A 22,964-nucleotide genomic window follows, 5' to 3' on the forward strand; every position below is an offset into this window, starting at 1 on the left:
AAGATCCCAAAGAAAATAAATTTAGCGTGATGATTTAGATAGCTTTTTTTTAATCTTGCAAATGGACTTCCATATTTGGTAAGCATATCTGTTTTGCCATATTTAAGAGTTAAACTCTGCATTTCTTTCCCCTACAATATGAGAATGGCAGTAAACATACAATATTTTCAGACTCCCTCAAGCCATCCAGCAATCCACCTGCCTGTGTCTATATCTGTTCTGGAGCTCTAGAGCTGCTGTGTCAGGCTGAAGGCTATTGTGTTATCACCTACTCTCTGGCTTCTTCATCTATCATTCCACTTTATCAGATCACACTGTACACACATACACACACATAAAGTCTTCCCAGGTTTCATCTTCTTTCCTCTACAACAAGTTTCACTGGGAAATGTGGATGCAATCCAAATTATATGCAAATGGAGACGGGCCTGTGTGTATATGCATGCTTCAGGGTTTTTACTTTGTGTGTGTGTGTGTGTGGATCTGTGGGGGTGAGGCAATGCATCGGAAACCAACCCCCGGCTTTAGTTTTCTTAGAGTTTATGTTGGATGAGGAACCCTCGGGTGCCGTCTGTTGCTGCTCAAGCCCCTCTATGCAAACCTTTTATCTTTGCTGTTAGAATAATGCAAAGTTTACCCCAAACACAAACACTGTCTGACATGCACACTGATGAGGACAAACACTAATATATTCATGAATGCACGCAGGCTTAGGAAAATCCTCAAGATTTAGACATCCACGTACTTGTGCGCGCAGCTGCTGCATTGCTACGCTTACATCCACAGAGGGTGTGTGTGGAGCTTTTTTACAAGCCGCCATATAAATGAAAAATAGACTTACCAAAAGCAAACTTCTTAAAACAGATGCTTTGGCTCCCAGAGACTGAAATGCAGTGGAGGATGTCATTCATTCATCATTTTAAGAAACTATTTGTACTATAAGTACTAAAATGTGGAAAGCCATCACATTTATATTTGTGTCAATTTAAAAAAAAATTTTATCTTTGACTTTTTTCCGCTTATTTGTATACCTGGACCATTATTTTATAATGTTCTATATTTTCTTGTGAGAAATGAGATATCAACATTTACGTGGAGCAGCTGCATAATTCAAATGGTTAATTTGAATATTTTTTAAATAAAGGCATGTAAAATATTTAACATATGTATTTTCTTTCTGTCCATTGACTCAAATATCCAGAGGAGATTTTCAGGATTATGTAAGATGTAGTTTTGTTCACACAGTGCCAGGGGGCAGTGCAGAGAGGCTGCAGAGGCATGTCTGTAGGGAAGTTTTACACCTGAGGGCAGTTTGATTAGAATATTAAACAGTTGCAAATAAAGCTCTGTCTGTTTCTTTAAGGTCAGAGGAAGACTCTGAAGGTAACAGGGACATCTGCAGTGAGATTCTTCAGATGAAAGCTCTGGAGAGGCTGACTTCCACGGTCAGTGGCACCCTGAGTAAAAATACAAGATAAATATGTGGCAAAACTGAAAACAAACTTGGAATGATTGACAGATTTACTTTGTATTTTTTAACCCGCCCCTCTTCTTTTTTTGTTGTTGTTTTAAACAGGTACAAAGTGAGTTAGCAGCTGCTCTCGCTAGAAAGACTCGCAAAGCTTGTAAGTAACGCCGTGGTTGGAGCGTTTCCTTGAAGCATTGTTAGTAGGAATTATTTGGATTTACTGTGAAACCACACACTTATGTAACAAACAATAATCTGCAATATGCTTTTGTTTGTTTGCAGTATCAGAGCAGGACTCTGACACAACTGAAACAAGCCGCCAGGAATCCAGCACCCCCAGTGAGGAGAGCAGCCCGGTAATATATACACCAACATTAACAACATTTTATATAATGTATATATTATTGATACACAATCCTCATTCTGAATGTATTTCTAGTACAGCAGGCTTTTATCAACTGATACCGATTTCTTTTAGCTCTGACTGACTGATTCCTTTTCCAACCAAATCTGATTTCTTTTTCTTTCTTTTGTTTAATAATACACTAAATAGAAATGTGTGTTGTCGGTTCTTTCTAGTGCTTCTTTTTTAAGTAAATGGTAGAAACTAAATACACAGATACCGATCTCAGGTTGACTGATGCATCGCTACTCTTTACCTTCCTGTTTCAGTTTGCAGTCACTTAATGATTTGCATTTTTTACTCCCGCATTCAAACAATCTGAATCTTTGGAAAGGTCAATCATTAAATATTGATGTGCAGCATAATGCACTTATAAATGGCAACTGTTGCGAGTTTGTTTAAGTTGCAATCTTTCATTTTTTCTGCTGTTTTTCTGCTGTATTGCAGTATCCTACTATGTTCCTCACTTCCTACATATATTGCTGTTGCGCACACACAGACCACAATCCATAGGCAGTAGCACAAACTGCATAGACGTTGCACCATACTTAAAATGAATAGGTGGTGCTGACTACTTAGTTTCCTTTAAAGGTCATTCGAGTTCAAGTTTTATTTATGTGGAGGTGCACACATGGCTGAACTCAGAAAACGGGGTCAGAGAAGAGTGCAGAGCGAGGCCCATGTGCTTCCTCATCCCATGTCTGTACAGTCAAAACCTTTTTCTCTTCGTCAATTATTTATCCTCTCATCACATCACTGAGACCAGAGAAGGTGGGGGAAAGAGCACCCACACACACATATAGTGTTGTATGGTTCAGTCGTTTACATGAGTTATTTCCTAGTTAGCATAAATAGTTCCAGTTCATCAGTTTTATTTTGTTATCTCCTGAAAAGGTTATTATTTTAAAATAAGCTGTTATTACATTACAAAGGTGCTTCTATAATCTAATTTTCCACAGTCCAGCCAACAACAGGTCTGGGCTTGGCAAACTGAAAAAGAAAAGAGCAAAACGGATTGTGAATAGATAACTTCTGTACAGTAAGATAAAACTTTTAAATAATTCACAATTAGGCCCATAATGACAGTATCCTGTTGGCAGATTTAAGCTTTAAAGTGATGGCAGGGAGGCTTTTTAACATTTTACAGAATTTTCCACCTTTCCTAACAGGTTAAAAATGTTAGATATTTTGAAATTGTTCATGCCCACTGTCTATGAATCAATGTATTTATCTACAAAATTATTAAATTATTAATTATTAACATCCAGTTCACTGAGTAGAAACTCTAAATTATTCTGTTAGAGTAACTAGTTTTTATTGTATTCTTCTGTACAAAGTAACGTGCAGATAAATGGAGAAAATCAGTGAAAATCAGTTTTCTTCCCACCACAATGCTACCACCACCATGTCTCATCACGTAGATGGTGCTTTAAATGTGATGTGCAATGCTAGTTTTGTGCAATTTTCATATATTCCAGAAAGTTCAAATTTTATTTCATCTTACCTGAACACCTTGCTGTGTAGCAAGCAGCTTATGAGACTATCCAGCTTTTAACAATGGATTTCTTTTCTTTTATAAAGAAATGCAAATTCAATCTTACTGTTGAAAATTAGATCACCTAATACTTTGTATTTGTCACATTCAAGCCTCATGATATTGGAATTTGTGATTGCAAGGTGACAAAATGAAGCAGAGTTTAAGTGGTATGAATGCAAAGAACTTCATGTTTATCAGAGAACGACAGACCATCCAGCCACTAATACATTTTAAAATCACATTAGTCTTGTTTGCCTGTCACTGGCTGTTGAATTGATTCCTCAATCCCTCTGCTAATATCCATGCAACAGAGGTAGTTATATACACTCCCAGAGTCGATCATATGTATCAATAAATAACTAGGACAATGAAGCAACTACAAAATGTCAAGGACACCATGTTGGAATCCAAAGCTGTTAAACTGCAAAAAACTAATGTTTCCTGGAGTCTCATTTACTTTTAGTTCATCAATTCAAATTTATGATGTTTTGGGATTTCTTGACTTAAAAAAAACATTAGACGCAATAGGAGAGAGCGATGCAAAGTCGTGTTTTGGACAGGAAGGCTACATCGGGTCTACAGGAAGCAGAGAGGGACAAATGGTGGTGGGTTTATATCACTGTGTACGTGGGCATTCTACAAGATAAGTGTTGTCGTTGGGTCCAGGGGGTGAGAGGGCTTTGCTAGTAAACAAATTATGTTTAGCTTGTGTGTGTGTGCATGTGTGCGCGCGTTACCCTCTGCTAGAGCGTGGTACTGTGGGATAGTTGAGCTTACAGGAAGGGTTGCCCAACTCTCAGGAAACGAAACAAGCCGCTCTGTCTTTCTTCCAAGGAAAATAAACAGCCCAAGCCGGCCGCCACAGGTGATAACCATCACACGAGCTGCACCCAAGGGAATGCATGCAGACATGGAAAAAAGCAACAGTTCTCCTACCATCCCTCTGCTCTTTTGTTTGAAATAAACTTTCTAATCATTTTGGTGTCATTTTCCTTTTTAAGACATTACTCTTTGATATTCCTGCTTGGGCTTTTTAAATAGCCTGACTACAGAAGGGAGGAGACAGACACAACACACACTACCTTCTCACACAGACACCCCTCCCGCCCACTTACTACTAATCACACACACTCACTCTTTTTGCCGCCAGATCCTCTGACACAGAGCAGCTAGTCTGACACAAAGAGGTGCAACAGATAAAAAGAATTACTGCCTCTAAAAGATTGAAAGAATTAGAGACTGAGAGGAATAATAGGGAGAACAAGATAACCTGGAGACACCCAGGATTACTATTTCTTTTCATCGTTGTTACATGGACACAAATTTCTCCTTTCATCATTTCTGGATTATGCTCTGTAGAGAAACTCATTGATCTGCTGCGACCTCGGCTTTTCAGATTTTTCTAGGATGTCTTGGGACTGCGGTTTGAGATATGTCTTCATGCCTCCTGTGTTGCAGCTGGGCGGGATGTGTGCTTTGCGGGACGGGAATGGAAGTGGCGGCGGCGGGATGGGGACCGTTTGTGGCCGAGAGGAGCTCACCAGTCGGTTGGGTCTGGAGGCCGTCCAGCGGCTGGCGAAAGATGGCTGCCGGCTGCTGCAGAACCACAACTACCGTCTACCTGACAGGAACCAAGCGGTTAGAAGAGTTTTATTATATCCACTTTATTATCATAAAATGCAATCCAGACATAGCAGTTTGCAATTTGTGCATTATTCTCCAGAAAGGAAGTATTTTGACATCATTTGTTTCTTCTTTTTACTATTTGATATTTTGCAACTCTAAGCTACACTTGCTGTAATTCTTGATGGATTTACATTTATATACTAAGAAGCATAAATTATGCACAATAATAAGATAACTTCATTTTTAAATAACTCTTTCAATACTACTATAGCAAAAATAACTGAGAAATGTATGTTTTTGTTGCAAATGTGAAATAAGTATATGTAGAGATGAAAACTAAGTTTGACAGACCAGGAACCCCCTTTGGAGTAATATTCCAATACTGTAGAAATATAAGACATTTAGAGCACAGAGACTTGGGCCAGACGAGAAAAACTGAAACAAGAACAATCACCAAACTAAATAGGATGAAATGTCAAGACTGAACCAAAAATGATCTAAAGACAGATTTTATGGGCAAATGTATAAAGAACAAGTCTTGATGGAGCAGCTGGATTAGAAATTGATTCTTCTAAAGGTTTGGGTGACTATTATTATTAAGAGAGGTGTAGTTGGAGCATTTTGACCTGGAAATAGTGTTAAATTTCAAAGTCTACTATCTGCTTCTGGAGGATACTTTATTTTTGCATTAAGGCTCTGAAAGGTTAGCAGCATTCAGGAGGATTGTTTTTTATGCAGGGAAATCCATCATTGCAATCAGCCAAGCATTTATTGTATACATATACAATAAAGGCCAATAAAGGTGGAATAATAACATGGCTGCATTCCTCATCTGACTTGCATCTCATTGAGAACTCCCAGGTCCTTCTGAATTTGCCAGCTAAATTGAACCTTATTTTACAGTACGAGACTTAATAAGAGGAGACAGAACAAACCATATTATGAGTGGTTATGATGGGGATGATCTTTTATGCATAGTTAATTAATGTCAGTGAGCACAATAAATGTGTTCAATGCTACTCTTTTTGCTCAGTTTTTCTTTAATTATCTGAAGAATTCTGAAATTTAACGATTGCATAATAATTACGCAGTTTTGTATTCTCCTTGGAAATGTCAATTTTTCCATTGTTCAGCATCCAGATTGAATTTATTACATTTTGGATTGTCTAGAAATTATTGCACCTGTTTTATAGAGTCATCTAATATCAGCAGTATGACTTCTTCCAGGCATCTTCATGATGGATGGTGACGCTTTGCAAACTCTTACATGTAATCTGCAAAATAATTTGCGGCTATATGGTTAGCATGAGTGGGAGGTAACGGACGTCATGTGGGTAATGTCACTGCTGTCGTCACTCTGAAACACATCACAGGTGTTGGTCATGGATTCAGGTCAGGGATCAGGAGAGTAAATCCTGATCAACATGATTGATGCCTCTGTGCCTCCAAGATATACACAAGCACACAAGTGTGCACATTTCCTGCAGCTCTGATCCGTCTGATTATCACTCATGAAGACAGAACTGTGATCTGACATAAACACCGGCTGGAACTGTCACTGCAGATAAACTGGCCTTAGCTTTATTTAGATCACTTTTAACAACCAGCACTTCTCCACTGCAGCTCGTCTGATGGTGGGTGTTAATAATGGCTCGCTGGAATGTGAGCTCATGCCTTTATTACAAGCTGTCAGGAACTTTGTATGTCTTTCAGTTGTGCTCACTTGTGTGCGTGTCACTGTTCTGGCTGGAGCTTATAATCATTTGTAAGAGCTTTTATGCGTATGTTCATGTGCTCCCGGGCACTGTGGCAGACTGAGTCAGTGGATGCTCATAATGAGACGGGTTAGCGAAGCCAACTTATAATCCCACTCTACAGCGTATCCCTAAAGGCAGTAAGCGAAGCAGATGCAGTCTGATTTCACCTTACATCACACACTGCTTGTAAGATTTGTTGCCGATTAGCTAGTGTTTGTTTGAAGCCCAGCTGTGGAAATGCTTTTGCTTGGTGCACAGTTTCACTTTTTGTTTGCAATAATGCAAAAGTAAATATGTGTGATAATGTCACATCCAAGCATGCAAAGCCAAAGAAGTTCCCCATGGCTGCAACCTTGTAATCATTTCTAGACTGGTAAAGTGGTCGTTTTATTTTTATTATTATTATTGTTTTTTACCATTTTCATTGGGAATATAATTATCTAAATGTCAAAGGTTAACTCTGGTAATTTTAAGATTATTCCTTTTAGCAAATCAGATTAGCTTGAGCAGTGAAGTGTTTCAGAAAGTGGTGCAGTGTTGCTCGACGGGAAATGTCCATAATAACATCTGAGAAATCTTTATCTATTTAGACCGGTCCTGATTCATGTCACATAGAGGTAATGCAGATATTTACTAATAATTATGCTAAAAGAAAGGGCTGCACAAGCAAAACATGCAGTTGATGTTGTTGAATTATAATATTGGTTGCAATTAACCCATGTTTTCCTCTTTTCGCAATGAAATTCCAAGCACTTGTAATACAGTCTTCCACCACATGCTGTGAATTAAAAGCCATTATTGCATTACACTTCTAACTATTGCAATATAAACTGATTAGACATAGTGTGCAACCCTTGATAAAATGATACTGGCAACCAAATAAACACTCATTGAACTTTTTTCCTTTCAAGAGGGCTCTACTCATTTTATTCATTTTTAAACTCTGTATTTAGTATTTTTTTTGTAAACATTGAAGAACCTTTAAATAGATTTTTGAAAATCTTACTTCCCTCAACTTGTAAAAATGAATGATTTATGTGTGAAGGTATTTTTTTTGTCTCTACTTAAATATAAAACACACATTTTCAAATCAAGTGTTGAGTTCTTCATTAGTAATGGCTTCTTACAGGATCACTGTGAGCACAGAAGTAATTTCATGCACTTAAAGTATATCTTTAGAATCACACTCTGGTACATTCCCCTTAATTTCAGGTGTTAAGCCTGCAGAGTCGGACTCTACCTTGTGGACCAACTATATTTTAAACATGCTTTTAATTAAAATTAACGAGGCTCTTCAGAATCAAATAATCTTGGGCCACTGAATTGGGCGGAAATCAAAGCAATCAGTTCTATTCACAACAGATGCTGTTCTCCCTTCCAGATGATTTTGTTTTGCTTTCTTTCTTGATGGATAATCTCTGACAAACCAATGCGAGCTGTTTCCATAGCGATATGACTGGTGTCTGTCGACTGAGCCTCTCTGCCTTCTCGTCTCTTCTGACTTCAGTTTTTATATCTCTTTATTTGATCATCAAAGTTTACTTGAGTACAAGGTCGCTGACTTTCTGATGCAGTCATAAATTCAGCTATATTCACAGCTGTGTTGGTGTTACTTTCCACATGGTGAGGGAATTACAATACAGTGTTTGTTTTTTGTTTTTTTTGTGCCGCTGACCTAAAAGGATTGGGTTTCATTTTGTTATCCATTTTTTCCTGGAATTGTGCCCTGCTCTATCACAGCACAGATAGGGCCCAGACCCTGGAAGAGAAAACTTCCTCTCAGGTTTCCAGGAACTCCATCTTTCCTCTTGAAATGTTATCAAATGAGCACACATGGAAGATATTAAACTGTATGAATAACATGAAAAACTGTGGAAAAGTATCCTGATTTATTGTGGGGTTCGAAATACATCATGTTGTTCTTTTGTTATTTATTTATTTTCATGCACCGAAGATGAACATTTTCCTTGTAGTTTGAGTTCAGGGTGTTTTAGTTGGCTTATTATCGGCTCTAAAACCTTCCAGGTTCTTTAGCATAAAGTTTGCATATGTGAAACAGAGATGTGGCAAAATCTGTGAAAGAAAACTGCATGCAACTGAATTAAAACTGAATTTGTCTGACACTCTGCTAATTATGATGTTCAACTGCTTATGTGCAATCCTTCATTCTTTCATTTTTAGTTTAATTCAATACTAATACCAATATAAAATCTGGTGGAGGTTTTAGTCGACCTTAGAAAAAAGTTGGAATTAGCAAGTCAAAACAAAAACAAATGAATATACAAACTAAAGAGTTTTATTGAACATTGCATATCAGATTTAAATGTGTTCTGTTTGTTGTCATTGTTACTCCCGTTCTCGTTTGTGTACTTTCACAATACCTTCCAGACTCTCATCTTTAATCTTGCTTGCTTTTCTCATTTTTTATTACATAAGCTTCATGGCCTTTCTCATTCACAATGTTTGTGTTCCTTCTCTGAATATTTTTTCTTTTTAGAGGTTTGCAACCTTTCATGATCTCCTTGCTCATATTAAGAAATGTGTTCAGAGGTTATTGTTACAAAAAAAAATACTGTAATAATTGTGCTTAACTTTTAATTGGTTTCTGGAAGATTGCTATCTTAAATGAGGATGAAGTATGTGTATTTAACGCTCCATTGCTCTATTTTGAACCTAGAGCTGTTTTTCTTGGCATTGATGTAAAGGAGCACAACACATTTTCTTCTTCTTTGTTTATACAGTGCTTGTTCTTGGTTACATAACGTCTGTAGTTCTGGCTGGCTTTCCCTTTATTAGATATCTGACCCTTGAGACAGGAACAGCCAGTGCTGATAACGTTGGGTGGTTTTTGAATCATAGGCAATGTGGTCTAATTGCATGTATCCCCTGCAGCACTTAGTAAATGTTATATCTTGACATCACATCTGAGCTATTGGGTGTGGTGTTGGTGCCAGACCCCAGTGTAATTAATTGAACGGTGTAGCATCTCGTTAAATTGGCCGTCACAGGCAAACAATGCTAATCTTGTGGCTCCAACTTGATGATGATAACGTCAACGGAAGTTTAATTTTTCACATTCTCAACGTAACATTGTAATTTGTAGTATGTTTTAGTGTTCCGAAGTTTCCTGTGATTGAAACAAAAATGTGTAGAATTGCAGTTATTTGATCAATTTTGCTTTTAAAGCAAGGCAGGACAGAAAGGGGATGAAAATCACGGTGGCAAAAAACTAAACATATTTCATTCTTATTTATTTATTGTAAACAAACAGCTGTTGTTTTTAAATGAAAACATCCTCCAGCCAAATGTTAATGTGCCAGTAGGATGAGGCACTTAACCCTCTCAGCTGAGTTGCTTATTGTCGTCTGAAAGTTTGCATGTTTGTGAGTGTCATTTGGTGAAAGTCTCTCCACTGTATAACTTGAAACCTAACCCTGCTTCTGGACAGTCTTCATGATATTGTCCCACCAAACTTCTAAGATGGTTAAAAAACAACAGGATTCACATTGAGTTTGAATTACACCATGGTGGGCTCCATTTTCTAATTTGGTGAATTGGTTGAATTGTGTTTTATTTAGTGGTATCAGAGTATAATTTAAAATATTTAGAAATCAATGTATTTTTATTGAACTTTGCGAATACTTTGTTGTGGTCTGTCACAGAACTTTGTGGTTGTAACTCCTTGGAAATGCACCATGCAGCTGAAAACCACCAGTATCACACCTTTGTAGGAGGATCCAGTAGCAGCTGAACATCTGGAGCACATTTTTGCTAGAATGACTCATTAGGAATCACAAAGAAACCTGGGAACATATTGTTTTGTCGAACCCAGGTCATGTCCTACCTGCTGCCTCTCAGGATCAGAGGCTCCCTTTTGTCCGACAGTCAAAGAGATGGCGTGTGTGGATTTGTTTATGTTTGCTTGCTGGTGCACGACTCTTTAGTGTTATCGAGGAATCTGAGCAATCATTTCAAGAAATCTCCACACTCTGACCACAGTTCCTTATAAATGCATTGTTAGGGCTTGGAAAAGGTTGACATTTTAACCTCAAAATCATTAGGTTCAGTGTTGTTATATATGACCCAACTAAGCGAAAAGTCAACCCTTAAATCAGGAGCTCCATGTCAGTGTTGCGACACAGACTGCAGTGAGCATCTGCTCCTACTCCTCTGCCTTTGATCTCAATCTCTTGTCTTTGTTTTCACTTCTCACCTCAGGCAGTTTCTTCTTCTCTTCACCTGGGATTTATTTCTATTTCGCTGGACTGTCACGGCAAACGTGTATTTCTCAGCGCTGCTGCTCCTTTCTTGAGGATGAGATAATTTCAGGTGTCAGCCCACATAGCTAGCTTTCCCTGTGGTGTAATTTAATATGTAGCGCCACCACCCCTTTAAAAGAAAGGAAATGTAATGCTTTCCTTTGATGGTGCCAGATGAGGCTGTGTTGATATGCTTGAACTTGCTGTGTAACTATTCCATGTCTTTTGAGTTAGTTTTATTTTACAATTACATTTTTTATTTCAAGGATTTAATTATTATGACCTACCAAAGTGGTTATGAGCTGCTTTTCATTATAGCTTAGAATGTTCCTTGATATTCAGAATTGTCACTGCACCCTGGTGGACAAAACATGTAATTGCATGTGGAATTGCAACATGTCAGGCTTTTGTGTGCTCTGCAATATGTACTGTTTGCACACATGGTTGCATCAGTCCTGGATGGTTTACATATATATGCATATGTATACATGTATGTGTATATATGAAGCAACTACTGTCTAAATAACACTGTAGATTATGGTATTGAAATTTAAGACTAGAATCCATTATGGATTCTTGATGATTTATACACTAAGCGTGTTCGGCCTTCTAGGACTTTTGTCCTTGCTTCACTTTGTGACATGCCTGTGTGTTTTTTTTTTTTTTTTTTTGGTTCCCTCCAGGAAGCAGTGGGGAGGGTTTGTCTGAAGGAGAGAGGACGGGACGTATTGGTGTTGCGGAGAGTAACATCATCAGTGACGTCGCCGTCCGACCGGCCCTCACCTACATCGTCGGGGGGCGTGTCCAGAGAGGACGACTGCAATAAGAGGTTTGTCCCTCTCCTTTCATAATGAGAGCCCTTCACACTAACATTAACACACTAACATAAACACATAATTACAGTACTCCTCCCTCTACTTCACTCTTTTTGCTTTGGGATCTCAACTTGCAGAGGTGCAAAATAGCAGCAGGGCTGTTGAAACTGTACTTGTGTGTGACCAAGATAATGTGTGCTTCAGCTTCTGGCTTGGAGCAGAAGGGAGAGAATGGCTTTTTGTTCTCAGCTGAAAGGGAGAAACAAGATGACACCAAGATTCTATTTATTTAGGGTAGTATAATGTACACATTCAAAGCTGATTTCTTTCTGCAGCGTCTGCCAAGACCCAGAGGCACAAAGCAGGGAGTGTCAGACAGGTTAGAAGTCTGCCTGCGTGTGTGTACACAATTCAAAGCATCCTCAGTAACAATCAGTTCCCTCGCAGGGCTACTGTAGGAGCTGTCAGAGAGAGGGCTTTAATCTCAAAGGTTTATAGCTGACAGCAGCAGCCAGCAAGACATTGAACCCCAGGGAGGAACCCCTCCTCCTGGGGATGCAAAACTTAGAGGACAGATTGTTGGCATGCGATAAGACATGAAGATGAACTCTGAGATAGCTACTCTTGCACAGGCAGAGGAGGATATAGTTGACGATGATGATAATGACGAAGACGACTGTGAGGGGGGCACTGAGGATGGAGATGGTGGCGTTTCGGAGACATGTGCGTTTGATGTTCCCCATTTTCCCTACATCGATGATGAAGATGTGGAGGAGGAGAGGAGAGGGGGAAACGGAGGTGACCGCACTTTGTTCTCCAGTCTTTTTGAAGAAGACTTTTGCGGTTCTTCGCCCTACAGGTACGTGGTGGTGTCAGGAACGCCGCTGAAGATCTTGGAGCATCTGCTCAGCGACCTCCGACTGGACGATCAGAGAGGAGCCATGGAGAACAGAGAGAGCGGTAAGGTTAAAAACACACACCAATCAATCCGTGTTACAAAATACAATCAGTAAAAATATTGATTCAAAATGTCAGAAATAACTAAACTTGGGTGTAAAAAGGGCTGAAGTACGTAAGTGCTTTTAGACAAATAATCAAACTCCACAGATCACATACCCGACTTTGCTTTTGTGAAAACATACCAAGGTGCTTCGTACCACAGGGCTTCCTAGGAATGTGTTTTTCAGTGCAGCACAAGTTCCAACACAGTCCAGCTTTCAGTTTTACTCTAATCTCAAGTGGCTTCAAACCCACAAGGTGTGCACTTCCTGTCAGAGCCTCTATGTGATTGTATCTGCATGAGTCAGCCCATCCAGGTGCAGTCATTCAACCATGTGATTGCCTGTGAATATGAGGAACATTTAGGAGGTTAAATGCTGTAATGAGATTGTGAAATATGGGCACTCAAAACATCTGCAGCAAGTAATGTTTAGAGATGTTTTGGATTCATGTCTTATTTTAGCTGCAGCTGGTATTTGTTGGTGTTCCTTGTGGTCTCTTTAATACAGTTTGTGTAGCATGAATCCATATTCAGCCCCCTTACTCTGATTGTTCTCAATAAAAACCAATATTACCAGTAGCCTCTAGGAGTCAGCTAATTGTTCAAAATGTAATCTTAATATAATCTTAATGTAATCTTAGTATAAACCAGATTGTTCAGTGAAAATTTTTGAAGTTTTTTTTCACTTAAGTAAAAAAACAATATTTTGAGGTTGTGCAGAAGATTAAAACAGAACATGGTTGTTAAACACTCTGAAGCTTTGAAGATTACACAAAGCAATGTTCAATTAATCATCTAAAAATGGAGTATGACACAGCTGCAAACCAACCATTAGAAGACCCATCCCTCTAAACTAGGAGGACATTGCTCCAAGAAGCAGGAAGAGGTGAATTGTAACTCTGGAGGAGCTGCAAAGATCCACCACTCAAGTCTGTCAATCTGTTGAAATGACATCAATTTCAACAGTGGCAAGGAGAAAACGTGCTGTTGAAGAACTTTGTAAGCAGCAGTGCAAATGTGTGATCTGGTCAAATCAGAACAAAAGTGAACATTTTGATCCACATGGTATCTGGTAGAAAAACAACACTTCAGGACTTTATCAGCATCAGGTTGAGAGGGGAGCGTATTTCACCTGAGGCAGTTTTTGATGGGAGAATGGATGGAATCTGGATTTCCGCTGTGAACCTCAACATAGAGCCACAGCTGCACTGAAAAGGTTTTTGATCAAATCTGTTTCACGTATCAAACTTCAGACCTAAATTCATTTAAAATTAAGCAATTAAAACTGCTTCTCATTTAGACTATGCATATGATTGTGAACCAGCTATTTTTTTCAAAGCGGTGCCATAACACAAATTTTAGTTTCTAGTTGGGCAAAATGCTTCATGGTGGGGCAGTTGATATCGCTGGTGCCTTGCAGCAAGAAGGTTTTGGGTAGAATCCCAATTTGAAGTTTTATGGAGATTTGTAATCTCAATGGGATTTTCTTGGTTAATAAAAAAGTTGTCGAAGTTTCCCAGTTCATGTGTGGATTCTCTCTGGGGCACGGCTTCCTGCCACACTCCAAAAACATACGTTTTTTGGGTGTTAATAGGTGTGAATACTTTTGAAAAAATTGTATATCGCAGTAATACTGTCTTTATGTGTTTGGTAGCAGTGGTTTATGCATGCATATCAAATTGAAAGTCTGAGATTTGTTCAACATTTCCAAATCTGATTATCAGTAACCTATCTAAATTTGGAATTAACATTTCTGCACAGAGTAAAAAAAAAAAAAGTGTATTTATGAAAATTTGTTCCAGCACACCTTCCTGAACTGGCTATTAAAAAAAAAAAAAAAAAAACTCTGCAAGCATTAACTTTGAGCAAAGAGCTGCTTAAATTCTACTTTTATTACTTTAGTACATTAGGGACACTAGTTGGGTGTTATTAAGCCATCCCACTGCCTGTTAGGATTTGCTTTTACTTTTAAAGACAAGAAGTCTTTATGCATTAGCTCAGACCTCAGTACCAGCAGCTACGAATAGTCCACAGGGAGCCATCTCACTGAATTGCAGGAAGCAGAGGAAGAAAGAGGGAGAGATAAATGTGGGAGAGAACTGAGATGGGCTTTGTCGAGGAAGTCCGGCTAATATTTATTCACGGAGGAGCATAGAGGAACGTAAAGAGAAGAGGGGAGAGAGAGAGAGGCAGGAGTCTGAGACTGTGCCCATGTTTGCCTGTCCTGTGCACTCATGCAGCCGCAGAAAACATATACATATATAGTGTTTCGTATGTTTGTGTGCGTGACTCCCTGAGGTGGTGCCAAGCATCAGTGTGCTGTTTTAACTGGCTTAGCTGTGCGGCGTTGAACCTGCTGTAACATGCTTCCATGGAGAGAGAGCGATTACCTAAGCACCCCATTGCTGTGAACACAAAACACATACGCACAAAGGGGGGGAAAAACAGAAGCAGCAGATTACCACGATTAGTTCAGCACACACATTTTATCCACCTTTTTCCCTTCTTGCTCACAAGAGATAAAATCCCCAAGGTCAGAACTGAATGAGTTATTTATTAGGGTGCTGCGTGCATGTGTGTGTGTGCGCTGCGCCATCTGCAACTATGTGTTTGACTTTGTGCATGCCAGCGGGCAAACGCAGGGGGGCATATGTTCAAGATGAAAATGGATATTTATCATTGCACCGAGCTGAGAGAGTGTGAGCGTAGGAGGAGAGGAATAGTAGGAGGAAATATAAACGGCAAGTCGTGGAAAAATGAAAAACGGGGGATGAAGAGAGAAAGGGAGGGTGATGGAAGATGTGATGGAGAGGCCAAGCGGGGAGACTTGGAGCAGGAACAAGCCTGGTGGAGAAATAGTGTTATAAGTTAACAGCCTTTTGGAAATATGACGAGCCCTGTCAGAGCCTAAAATGCTCAAAATATTTCTGAAAAAAGTTGCAGGTTTATTTCTAAAAGAAGGACAGCTGATCAAATATTAATACCACGGCCTGTGCCCAGTCTTCTATAATTGATTTCTGTGCTCTCTGCCTCACGTGGCCACATTTGGGTCACATTTTTTCATTTTTTCTTTTGGAAGAAAACTCTTTGACGCCACACACACACATGAACACACAGAGTACTCCTACCCTACAACAATGGCTCATTACCCATGGGCGCTGAGGGCCATTTCCATTTGATTCATACCCAGTGATCACCTGCTGAGCCTCGCACTCTCATGATATCCCACTTGCACTTCAATCTGTTCTACTTTACCCGTGCTGTGATGAAAACACTTGAGTTAATGGGTTATGATGTTCTTGCACAAGCCTGTAACTTCATGCAGCTGATCTATCACAGCTAGTTTAGACGTGGTGTTTAAAAACATTTTCTTTCCGTTGATAGCTACAACACAGGTATTACCTAATCCTTTTCAGGACCAGAGCCTACACTTAAAGCCTCAGCTTCTATATTTAAGATAATCCAAATATGCTTCCTTGAATACTTCTTTGGAAATTCCCCTGTCATGTTATGAATACAAACACTATCCGTAATAACAGCAGTAAAGTCATCAAACATCTGGTACCTTAGTAAAATTTTCTAACTTGTATGCAATTTGCAATTAGTGTGTTCTACACCTTTTACGTGGATCCCACTCAATATAATGGTTTCACAAGGAAGAGCTTAGATTTTCCACAAAAATTTGGGGAAATCTAGATATCTCAGTTTCTTCATGCCAAGCTGGTGCTGGTACCCATAAATATGATTAAAAAAAAGGAGTGAAGTACTTGGATGCTATAATATTTCAATTATCATCCATTCCGCATATCTATAAACTTTTTGGGCAATTGATTTGATTTCAACGTCCCTTAATGGACAGAACAAGTGTGTGTCGTTAGTGGCTAAGGTGTTTCATTTTGCTGATCTCAAATTTTGTATCTTGTGCTTCCTCAAGTGGAGAGAGTTCAAGCTGCACCATTTTAACACTTTCGTAGATGCTGGTCTGTTTATTTCCAAGTCAACATTCAGTCTTAATTTATTAAACGCCATGTTGACACTTGTTGATTGTTTTACCAGAGGACAACCAGCTAACAGAATGGTAGCTGGGATAATATTCATCATTACTGGTGTAGTCCTATTTTTTTTTCTAGAAAGAAATGTTGCCTTTCATCTATTGTTTATCTTTTTGTCCACCAATCATTGCTGAGTCCTTTATTAATTTCATGAAATTTATAACAAAAGGCTTCTGGTAGCTTCAGCCAGATGTTGTCTATTCTAAATGTTTAAAAGCATAAAGGAAGTAATGAGTCATCTAAAATGACTCATGATGATGTGCTCTGTGTTTCAGAAATGCTGCTGGACGACTTCCTGCTGACATACCTTGTGTTCATGTCCACTCATGACCTCTGTCAGGCGCTGCTGGGACAATATCCTTACAGCGTGCGAATCCCACACACACACCCTTCACACTCTACTTCTTAGTTTGTTGTCTCCTTGACCACATTCACTTATAGCAGTGCACGCTGCAGGGGCCAGGAGGAAGGCAAAGACGCCCTCTTTAGGAAACGCAAAGTACTGCGGCTCGTGTCCCACTGGAGCAGGCTTTACAAGGACTTCCTCAAAGAAGAGGAGCACGTCAGGAGCTTCATGAAGGTAGCAGTACTTCTAACATTGCTTGTCAATGGGTTTTGATTTACACACCATCATTTTGATCCTAAGGTGTCCTTTTTTATGATAAGGTCAACTGAGGACGGGCAGCAATGCTGTCTGTGACTTTTCACTGAATTGGATTCTGTTTTTGTTGTTAAATGTTTCCAGCTCTATAAAACACATCATGGATTGAAGGCATATAGTTGCAGTTGTTGATCAGTGATGTAAATAACTAGCTCAAGTTTATTTATTAGCTGTACTCAGTCAAAAGTGAGTTTACCAGGAGAATCTGACGGGACTTTTTTCTCCCAGAGGGGCAGCGAACTCAGTTACATCCACACACTCAAAGGCGAACGAGCGCGCATCCCTCCACTTGCTCGTTCTTTCGTAAACTGACTGCTCCTTGACGGGTTGCCATAGAAACCAGAGTGGTAGGGTTGGCAAGGGTATCATTTTATAGGGGGTGCGTAACCCAGGTGATAGTTGCCTAGTAACAGAGGGATGAGAGGGAAGCTGGGATTTGCGGGGCTATGGAGGGTCAATGACAGTGATAAAGAGGTGTGTGTGTGTGTGTGTGTGTGTGTGTGTGTGTGTGTGTGTGTGTGTGTGTGTGTGTGTGTGTGTGTGTGTGTGTGTGTGTGTGTGTGTGTGTGTGTGTTGAGCTGTACAAGGTTATTAATTCTACACCACACACACACACGTGAACACGCCTGCACTTCAGAGCATGTGCTTCGTCTCATATTGGTTACTAAATCAGCTTCTCAGACTCTGGTAATGATGAGCTTAATGGTATTTAGAGTTTGATTTTTTTCTTACTAATCTCACTATTTAGAAAGCTTGTATTGTTAGTTATGAAAATAAAACTTGACATGCTGGTATGGGCTTGCATACAACTGGCATTCATGTGTGTCTTTGTTTTTATTTAATTATTTTAAAAAAAGCTGAAATAGTTCTGCATTTCTGATATTCATTGGCTTTTGTCGAAGTTCAACAATCAGGAAAATACAATTTATAATTATGCAGCTGCTGTTGAGGAAAAGCTCCTAAAATACTTTTAACTGTCTGTCTGAATGGATTTTTATACTTGGAGGCTTTTACTTGATAAACATTCACATCTGTTTTTCACACTTTCACTAATTTCACATTAAAATGCTTCACAGCTGCAAAAAACCTCAGTTTATCTTATAATAAACCAGCCCATGCCTACTGGAAGATTCATTATGTAAAGCTAACACATTTGGTGTCAGTTTGTTGCAAGTTGAGTTTTTTTTTTTCCACAACCCTGATGACTCAGCATCATACTTACCCTTTTGAAAAAGTCTAACTCTTCCTTTAATAAAGTCCTGCTGTCATCAATGTTCATCGTCTTCCTGTTCCGTCTGTCAGACGCTGTACAGGTACGTTCTGGAGGATCTGTATGAGTTCCCCTCGCTGGAGAAAGACCTAAAAGAGTTTCAGAAGCTTCTACGTCGCAGACAGTAAGCACTGCTTCTCAAATGGGATTGATTTAAGTTTGTGCATCTAGTTGCTAAATCCCTGCTCACTATTGTGTGTGTTTTCGTCTTGTAGCACAGTGGACGACTGCCCTCCCAATCAAAAGGTACGTAAAGCAAGTAGCTTCACATTTGAAAGTACATAAAGCTAAACTTATTGTTCACACTGAGTTAAACCGGTCTTTAAAAAAACATCATGTCATATTTATAGGTTTTCAAAACTCAGTGATTGTTCTTCTTTGTCTCTCAGAGTAAGCAAGCGTACCAGCAGATGAGCTTAAAGGAGAACAGTTTGCAGCTTCGTAATTCACCAGTGGACCAGAGAGAGGGTGAGTGAGACAAAAATACAAAACAGCTCAACATAATTATGGATAATAACTGAATTTGGATTTATGTAAATTTCCTAAACACAGATGGTTTCCGTCTTTGTCTGCAATTTTGTACTTGACATTAATCTAGTCAAATTGTACTCTTTGAGCTTTGCTTATGTTTGCTCCAGAAGCTTTTTCTCCCTTATTGTAAATATTTTTAATTCATTTTCCAGTGATATGCTGCGTATACGTGAGTCCTGACTCCTACCTAAGTGTCCACATACATCCTGCTCTGGAGGCTCGGGAGCTTCTGCGCATTCTGGGTCTGAAGCTGGACAAAGCAGAGGAGGACATGGTGCTGGCCGTGGTGTCGCATACGGGAGGTACACAGTGAATTCACACCGTTTTTCAATAAATAAATGTTTCTCCTGAGATTCACCTGTGCAAGAGTTTATAAAACCTTATGTTACTTCAGACCGAGTGATGATTTGCTGGATGCTTTGTGAGCAACTGTTCCTAGAACATACCCAAAGGGAACTTGACTCTTTTTTTAGATGATCTTAATTACAATAATCATCATCTCTCCTTTTTTAAATATTTGTGTCTGCAGAGCGGAGGATGTTGCAGCCCAGCGACTGTGTCTATTCAGAGTCTCTGACCCCACAGGGGAAGCTGGTGGCCTGTCACAGGGACCTCACTGAGATCTTGGTGTGTAAATATTCTTTTGTATTCATGAATAATTTTCTCTGTAGAGATAAATCTCAAAATAACGATGCACTACCTTCTCCTTTTGGTATTATTAGTTGTATCACCAACAACATGTTGGACCTGGAAATGAATCTTCTGATTTTTTTCTTTAATTCATGTTATAGTATCGCAATTTGGATTACTTCTATTAAAACATAATTTATTCAGAAGATGAGACGATATTTAATGCAGTTTAAATAAAAAGATTGTCTATGTGTGTGACATTTCTTTTTTTCCGTGCTTGTTTTTGCAGCCTCCGCTAACGGACTGCGCTGAGTTGAGTAGGCGGCCGGTTCGTCTCTTAGGCATCAACACCTGGGATGTGGCTGCAGCGCTCACACACCTGGACTGGAGCCTCTTCAAATCCATCCATGAGGTATCTACACAAAATCATAAATTAGTTGCATTCAAACATTTTAATGCATTTCAAATCAGATTGTGTCAAAAAACTTTAAATAACTCCAAGTTTCGCACCGTCGAGTTTGCAACCGGGAATCTGACTTGTTAGTGGAAAAATACCTCATACACTTTTTGTATGAATTTATTTAAGGCTGCACAACATTCGGAAATCAGCAGTATTATTGAATATTATATTAACAATATTGGTAGTAATAAATTCACATTGACTGTCATAATGATAAAGCTGACATCTTTACCTGCCGGGGATCTGGCGTCTGTGTCATGTTTAGCATTAATTCATAGCACTTGGACTGTAATACTGAATAAATACTGCTTTTTTTGCTCTTACCTTTGTGAGAAATATCATTGGGAAAAATGGTGGACGGGATAAAGTCTCACTGCAGTTTACACAGAAAATAGTTCCCAAGATACTGAAGATAAAAATATGCTATCAAATGTTTGGTTTTGACAGAAGAGAACTAGATTTGGGGGAATATTGTGGACTTATCCTAGCTTTCATTGCAATATTCTGCAATAATTTTGCAATAGTAAGATTTCCTTCGGTCTTGCAGTCCTAAGTAAATTAACACCTTTGAAAGATTTTGACCTGCGTCAACAGCAAACCACGTTTATTTGAAGACAAAATATCTTTGTGTCTATTTCATTCAGGATGTTAATATATATATTAACAATATTATATATGTATGTACACATATATATACTTGGCCATAGCTCCTATTGATTCCATAAGTGATTTATTTCAAATAATGTTTCCATGTGTCATGCAGCAGGAGCTGGTGTACTACACTCTGAGTCGTGCTCCTGGCTCCGGCCACACGGCGGCGCTCTCAGTCCTCCTCCAGCGCTGTAACCAGGTCCAGCAGTGGGTCATGTCCGAGGTGCTCATGTGTGTGTCGCTGAATAAGAGAGTGCAGCTGCTGAAGAAGTTCATCAAGATCGCAGCTCAGTGAGTGGACACAAAGTGAAAAGCTGAAAACTAATTGGGAGCATCAAGATACTGATTTTATTTCCTTTTTTTTTTCTTTTTGGTCATTTGTAGCTGTAAAGCCCAAAGAAATCTGAACTCTGCATTTGCCATTATAATGGGTCTGAACACGGCTGCTGTCAGCAGACTAAACCAGACATGGGAGGTAAGGATGTGTGTCGCTGGGCTTTGATTTAGATGCAAACTCTGCGCTGGGCGATTACTACATTCAAATACTCTTGGTTTCAGAAATGTCCAGGGAAGTTCAAGAAGTTGTTCTCAGAGTTGGAGCTCATCACGGTGAGAACGGAGAGAGAGTTGCAGGCAGAGCTTCAAATGTGCTCCAGCAATTTTTTTTTCTTTCTTTCTTGATAGACAAATCCCTAAATTTCTCCCCTTCTCTTCAAGCCTTCTAAAGCGTTTCTCTCTTCCCCTGGCTCTTCACAGGATCCATCTCTGAACCACAAAGCTTATAGAGAAGCCTTCAAAAGGATGAAACCTCCTAAGATCCCTTTCATGCCTCTTCTTCTAAAAGGTATCCTCTAAATCCTTCACTCACACATAAATATAGATTTTTAAAAACAACTTTGAATTAAACTTTAATATGCCTCTCCACTGCTTTTAGATATCACTTTCATCCATGAAGGAAATAAGACCTTTCATGACAACCTGGTTAACTTTGAGAAACTGGTGAGTGAAGTTTAACGTTTTTGCAGATTAAAACATTTAAATCATACATCACAGCAGATTATTTATTGAAAGTCCTGGAGATTGTTTTTCTGCAGAAAACATTTTCAACTAAATCCTCCTTTGATATGAATGAAATGTTGGATTTTCCTTGAAAGATCTTCTGTTTTTCCACAGCTAATAATGAAGCTTGAGTGTTTGAACACATGCTCTCTCATTTCAACAGCACATGATAGCAGACACAGTGAGGATGATTCGCCACTGCCAAAGTGACCAGCCAGGTGTGTATCGGCATTTATGGATATTTGTTTTAATGGCAAGATAAATATAGGAAATAGAAAAGAAAAATAAAACAGAGTTAACTGGGATTTTGGATTCAAGTGGAATCATGCAGAGAGAAAATAGAACATTTTGGTTTCTTATCTACAAAATTTGAAGTGTCTGGAGAACCAACAAAAAGAACAGATCTGGAACAGACATCTGTACTCAGATGTTGTTGGGCAGAGGAAGAGCCAAGTCAGCATCTGGTATGCGGATCTACGTCCAACAAAGGAAGAAAACAAACACTTCTTAAGAAGCAGGTTTCATCCAAGCATGCAGCACTTTTAAATCAGAAAGTGCAATGAGTCAAAGTCATGTTTGTTTTTCCCCGGTGACAGCTGCTTCAGGAACTAAATGTTTCCTTTGGCTCATATTCATAAAATGCTTCCTTGAGCACTCAAAATAACCTTTTTTAATGTTGCACACTTGCATGTAAAGTCAACAGGGAGAGATGGTGTTACAGTGTGATTTAATGGATTATGTTGAACATGAATACATCTCTGAACAGACCAGTTAAACATACAATA

At 39.1% G+C, this 22,964-nt stretch overlaps 1 protein-coding gene across 1 annotated transcript in view; it reads left to right on the forward strand.

Moving 5' to 3' along the window:
- rapgef5a (Rap guanine nucleotide exchange factor (GEF) 5a) overlaps positions 1-22,964 on the forward strand; it is a 45,261-nt gene that overhangs the window by 19,231 nt on the left and 3,066 nt on the right. Inside the window, exons 6-25 of the mRNA XM_055058831.1 lie at positions 1,364-1,445; positions 1,577-1,625; positions 1,751-1,824; positions 4,867-5,046; positions 11,734-11,879; positions 12,725-12,825; positions 17,193-17,271; positions 17,353-17,497; positions 18,881-18,972; positions 19,064-19,094; positions 19,238-19,316; positions 19,532-19,681; positions 19,909-20,006; positions 20,299-20,421; positions 21,233-21,411; positions 21,505-21,595; positions 21,679-21,729; positions 21,877-21,964; positions 22,055-22,119; positions 22,343-22,397. Coding sequence (XP_054914806.1) covers positions 1,364-1,445; positions 1,577-1,625; positions 1,751-1,824; positions 4,867-5,046; positions 11,734-11,879; positions 12,725-12,825; positions 17,193-17,271; positions 17,353-17,497; positions 18,881-18,972; positions 19,064-19,094; positions 19,238-19,316; positions 19,532-19,681; positions 19,909-20,006; positions 20,299-20,421; positions 21,233-21,411; positions 21,505-21,595; positions 21,679-21,729; positions 21,877-21,964; positions 22,055-22,119; positions 22,343-22,397 — 1,958 coding nt within the window. The remainder of the gene's footprint in view (positions 1-1,363; positions 1,446-1,576; positions 1,626-1,750; positions 1,825-4,866; positions 5,047-11,733; positions 11,880-12,724; positions 12,826-17,192; positions 17,272-17,352; positions 17,498-18,880; positions 18,973-19,063; positions 19,095-19,237; positions 19,317-19,531; positions 19,682-19,908; positions 20,007-20,298; positions 20,422-21,232; positions 21,412-21,504; positions 21,596-21,678; positions 21,730-21,876; positions 21,965-22,054; positions 22,120-22,342; positions 22,398-22,964) is intronic.

Source organism: Poeciliopsis prolifica, unplaced genomic scaffold, assembly GCF_027474105.1.
Source record: "Poeciliopsis prolifica strain line A6 unplaced genomic scaffold, Auburn_PproV2 SCAFFOLD052, whole genome shotgun sequence".
Lineage (NCBI taxonomy): Eukaryota > Metazoa > Chordata > Actinopteri > Cyprinodontiformes > Poeciliidae > Poeciliopsis > Poeciliopsis prolifica.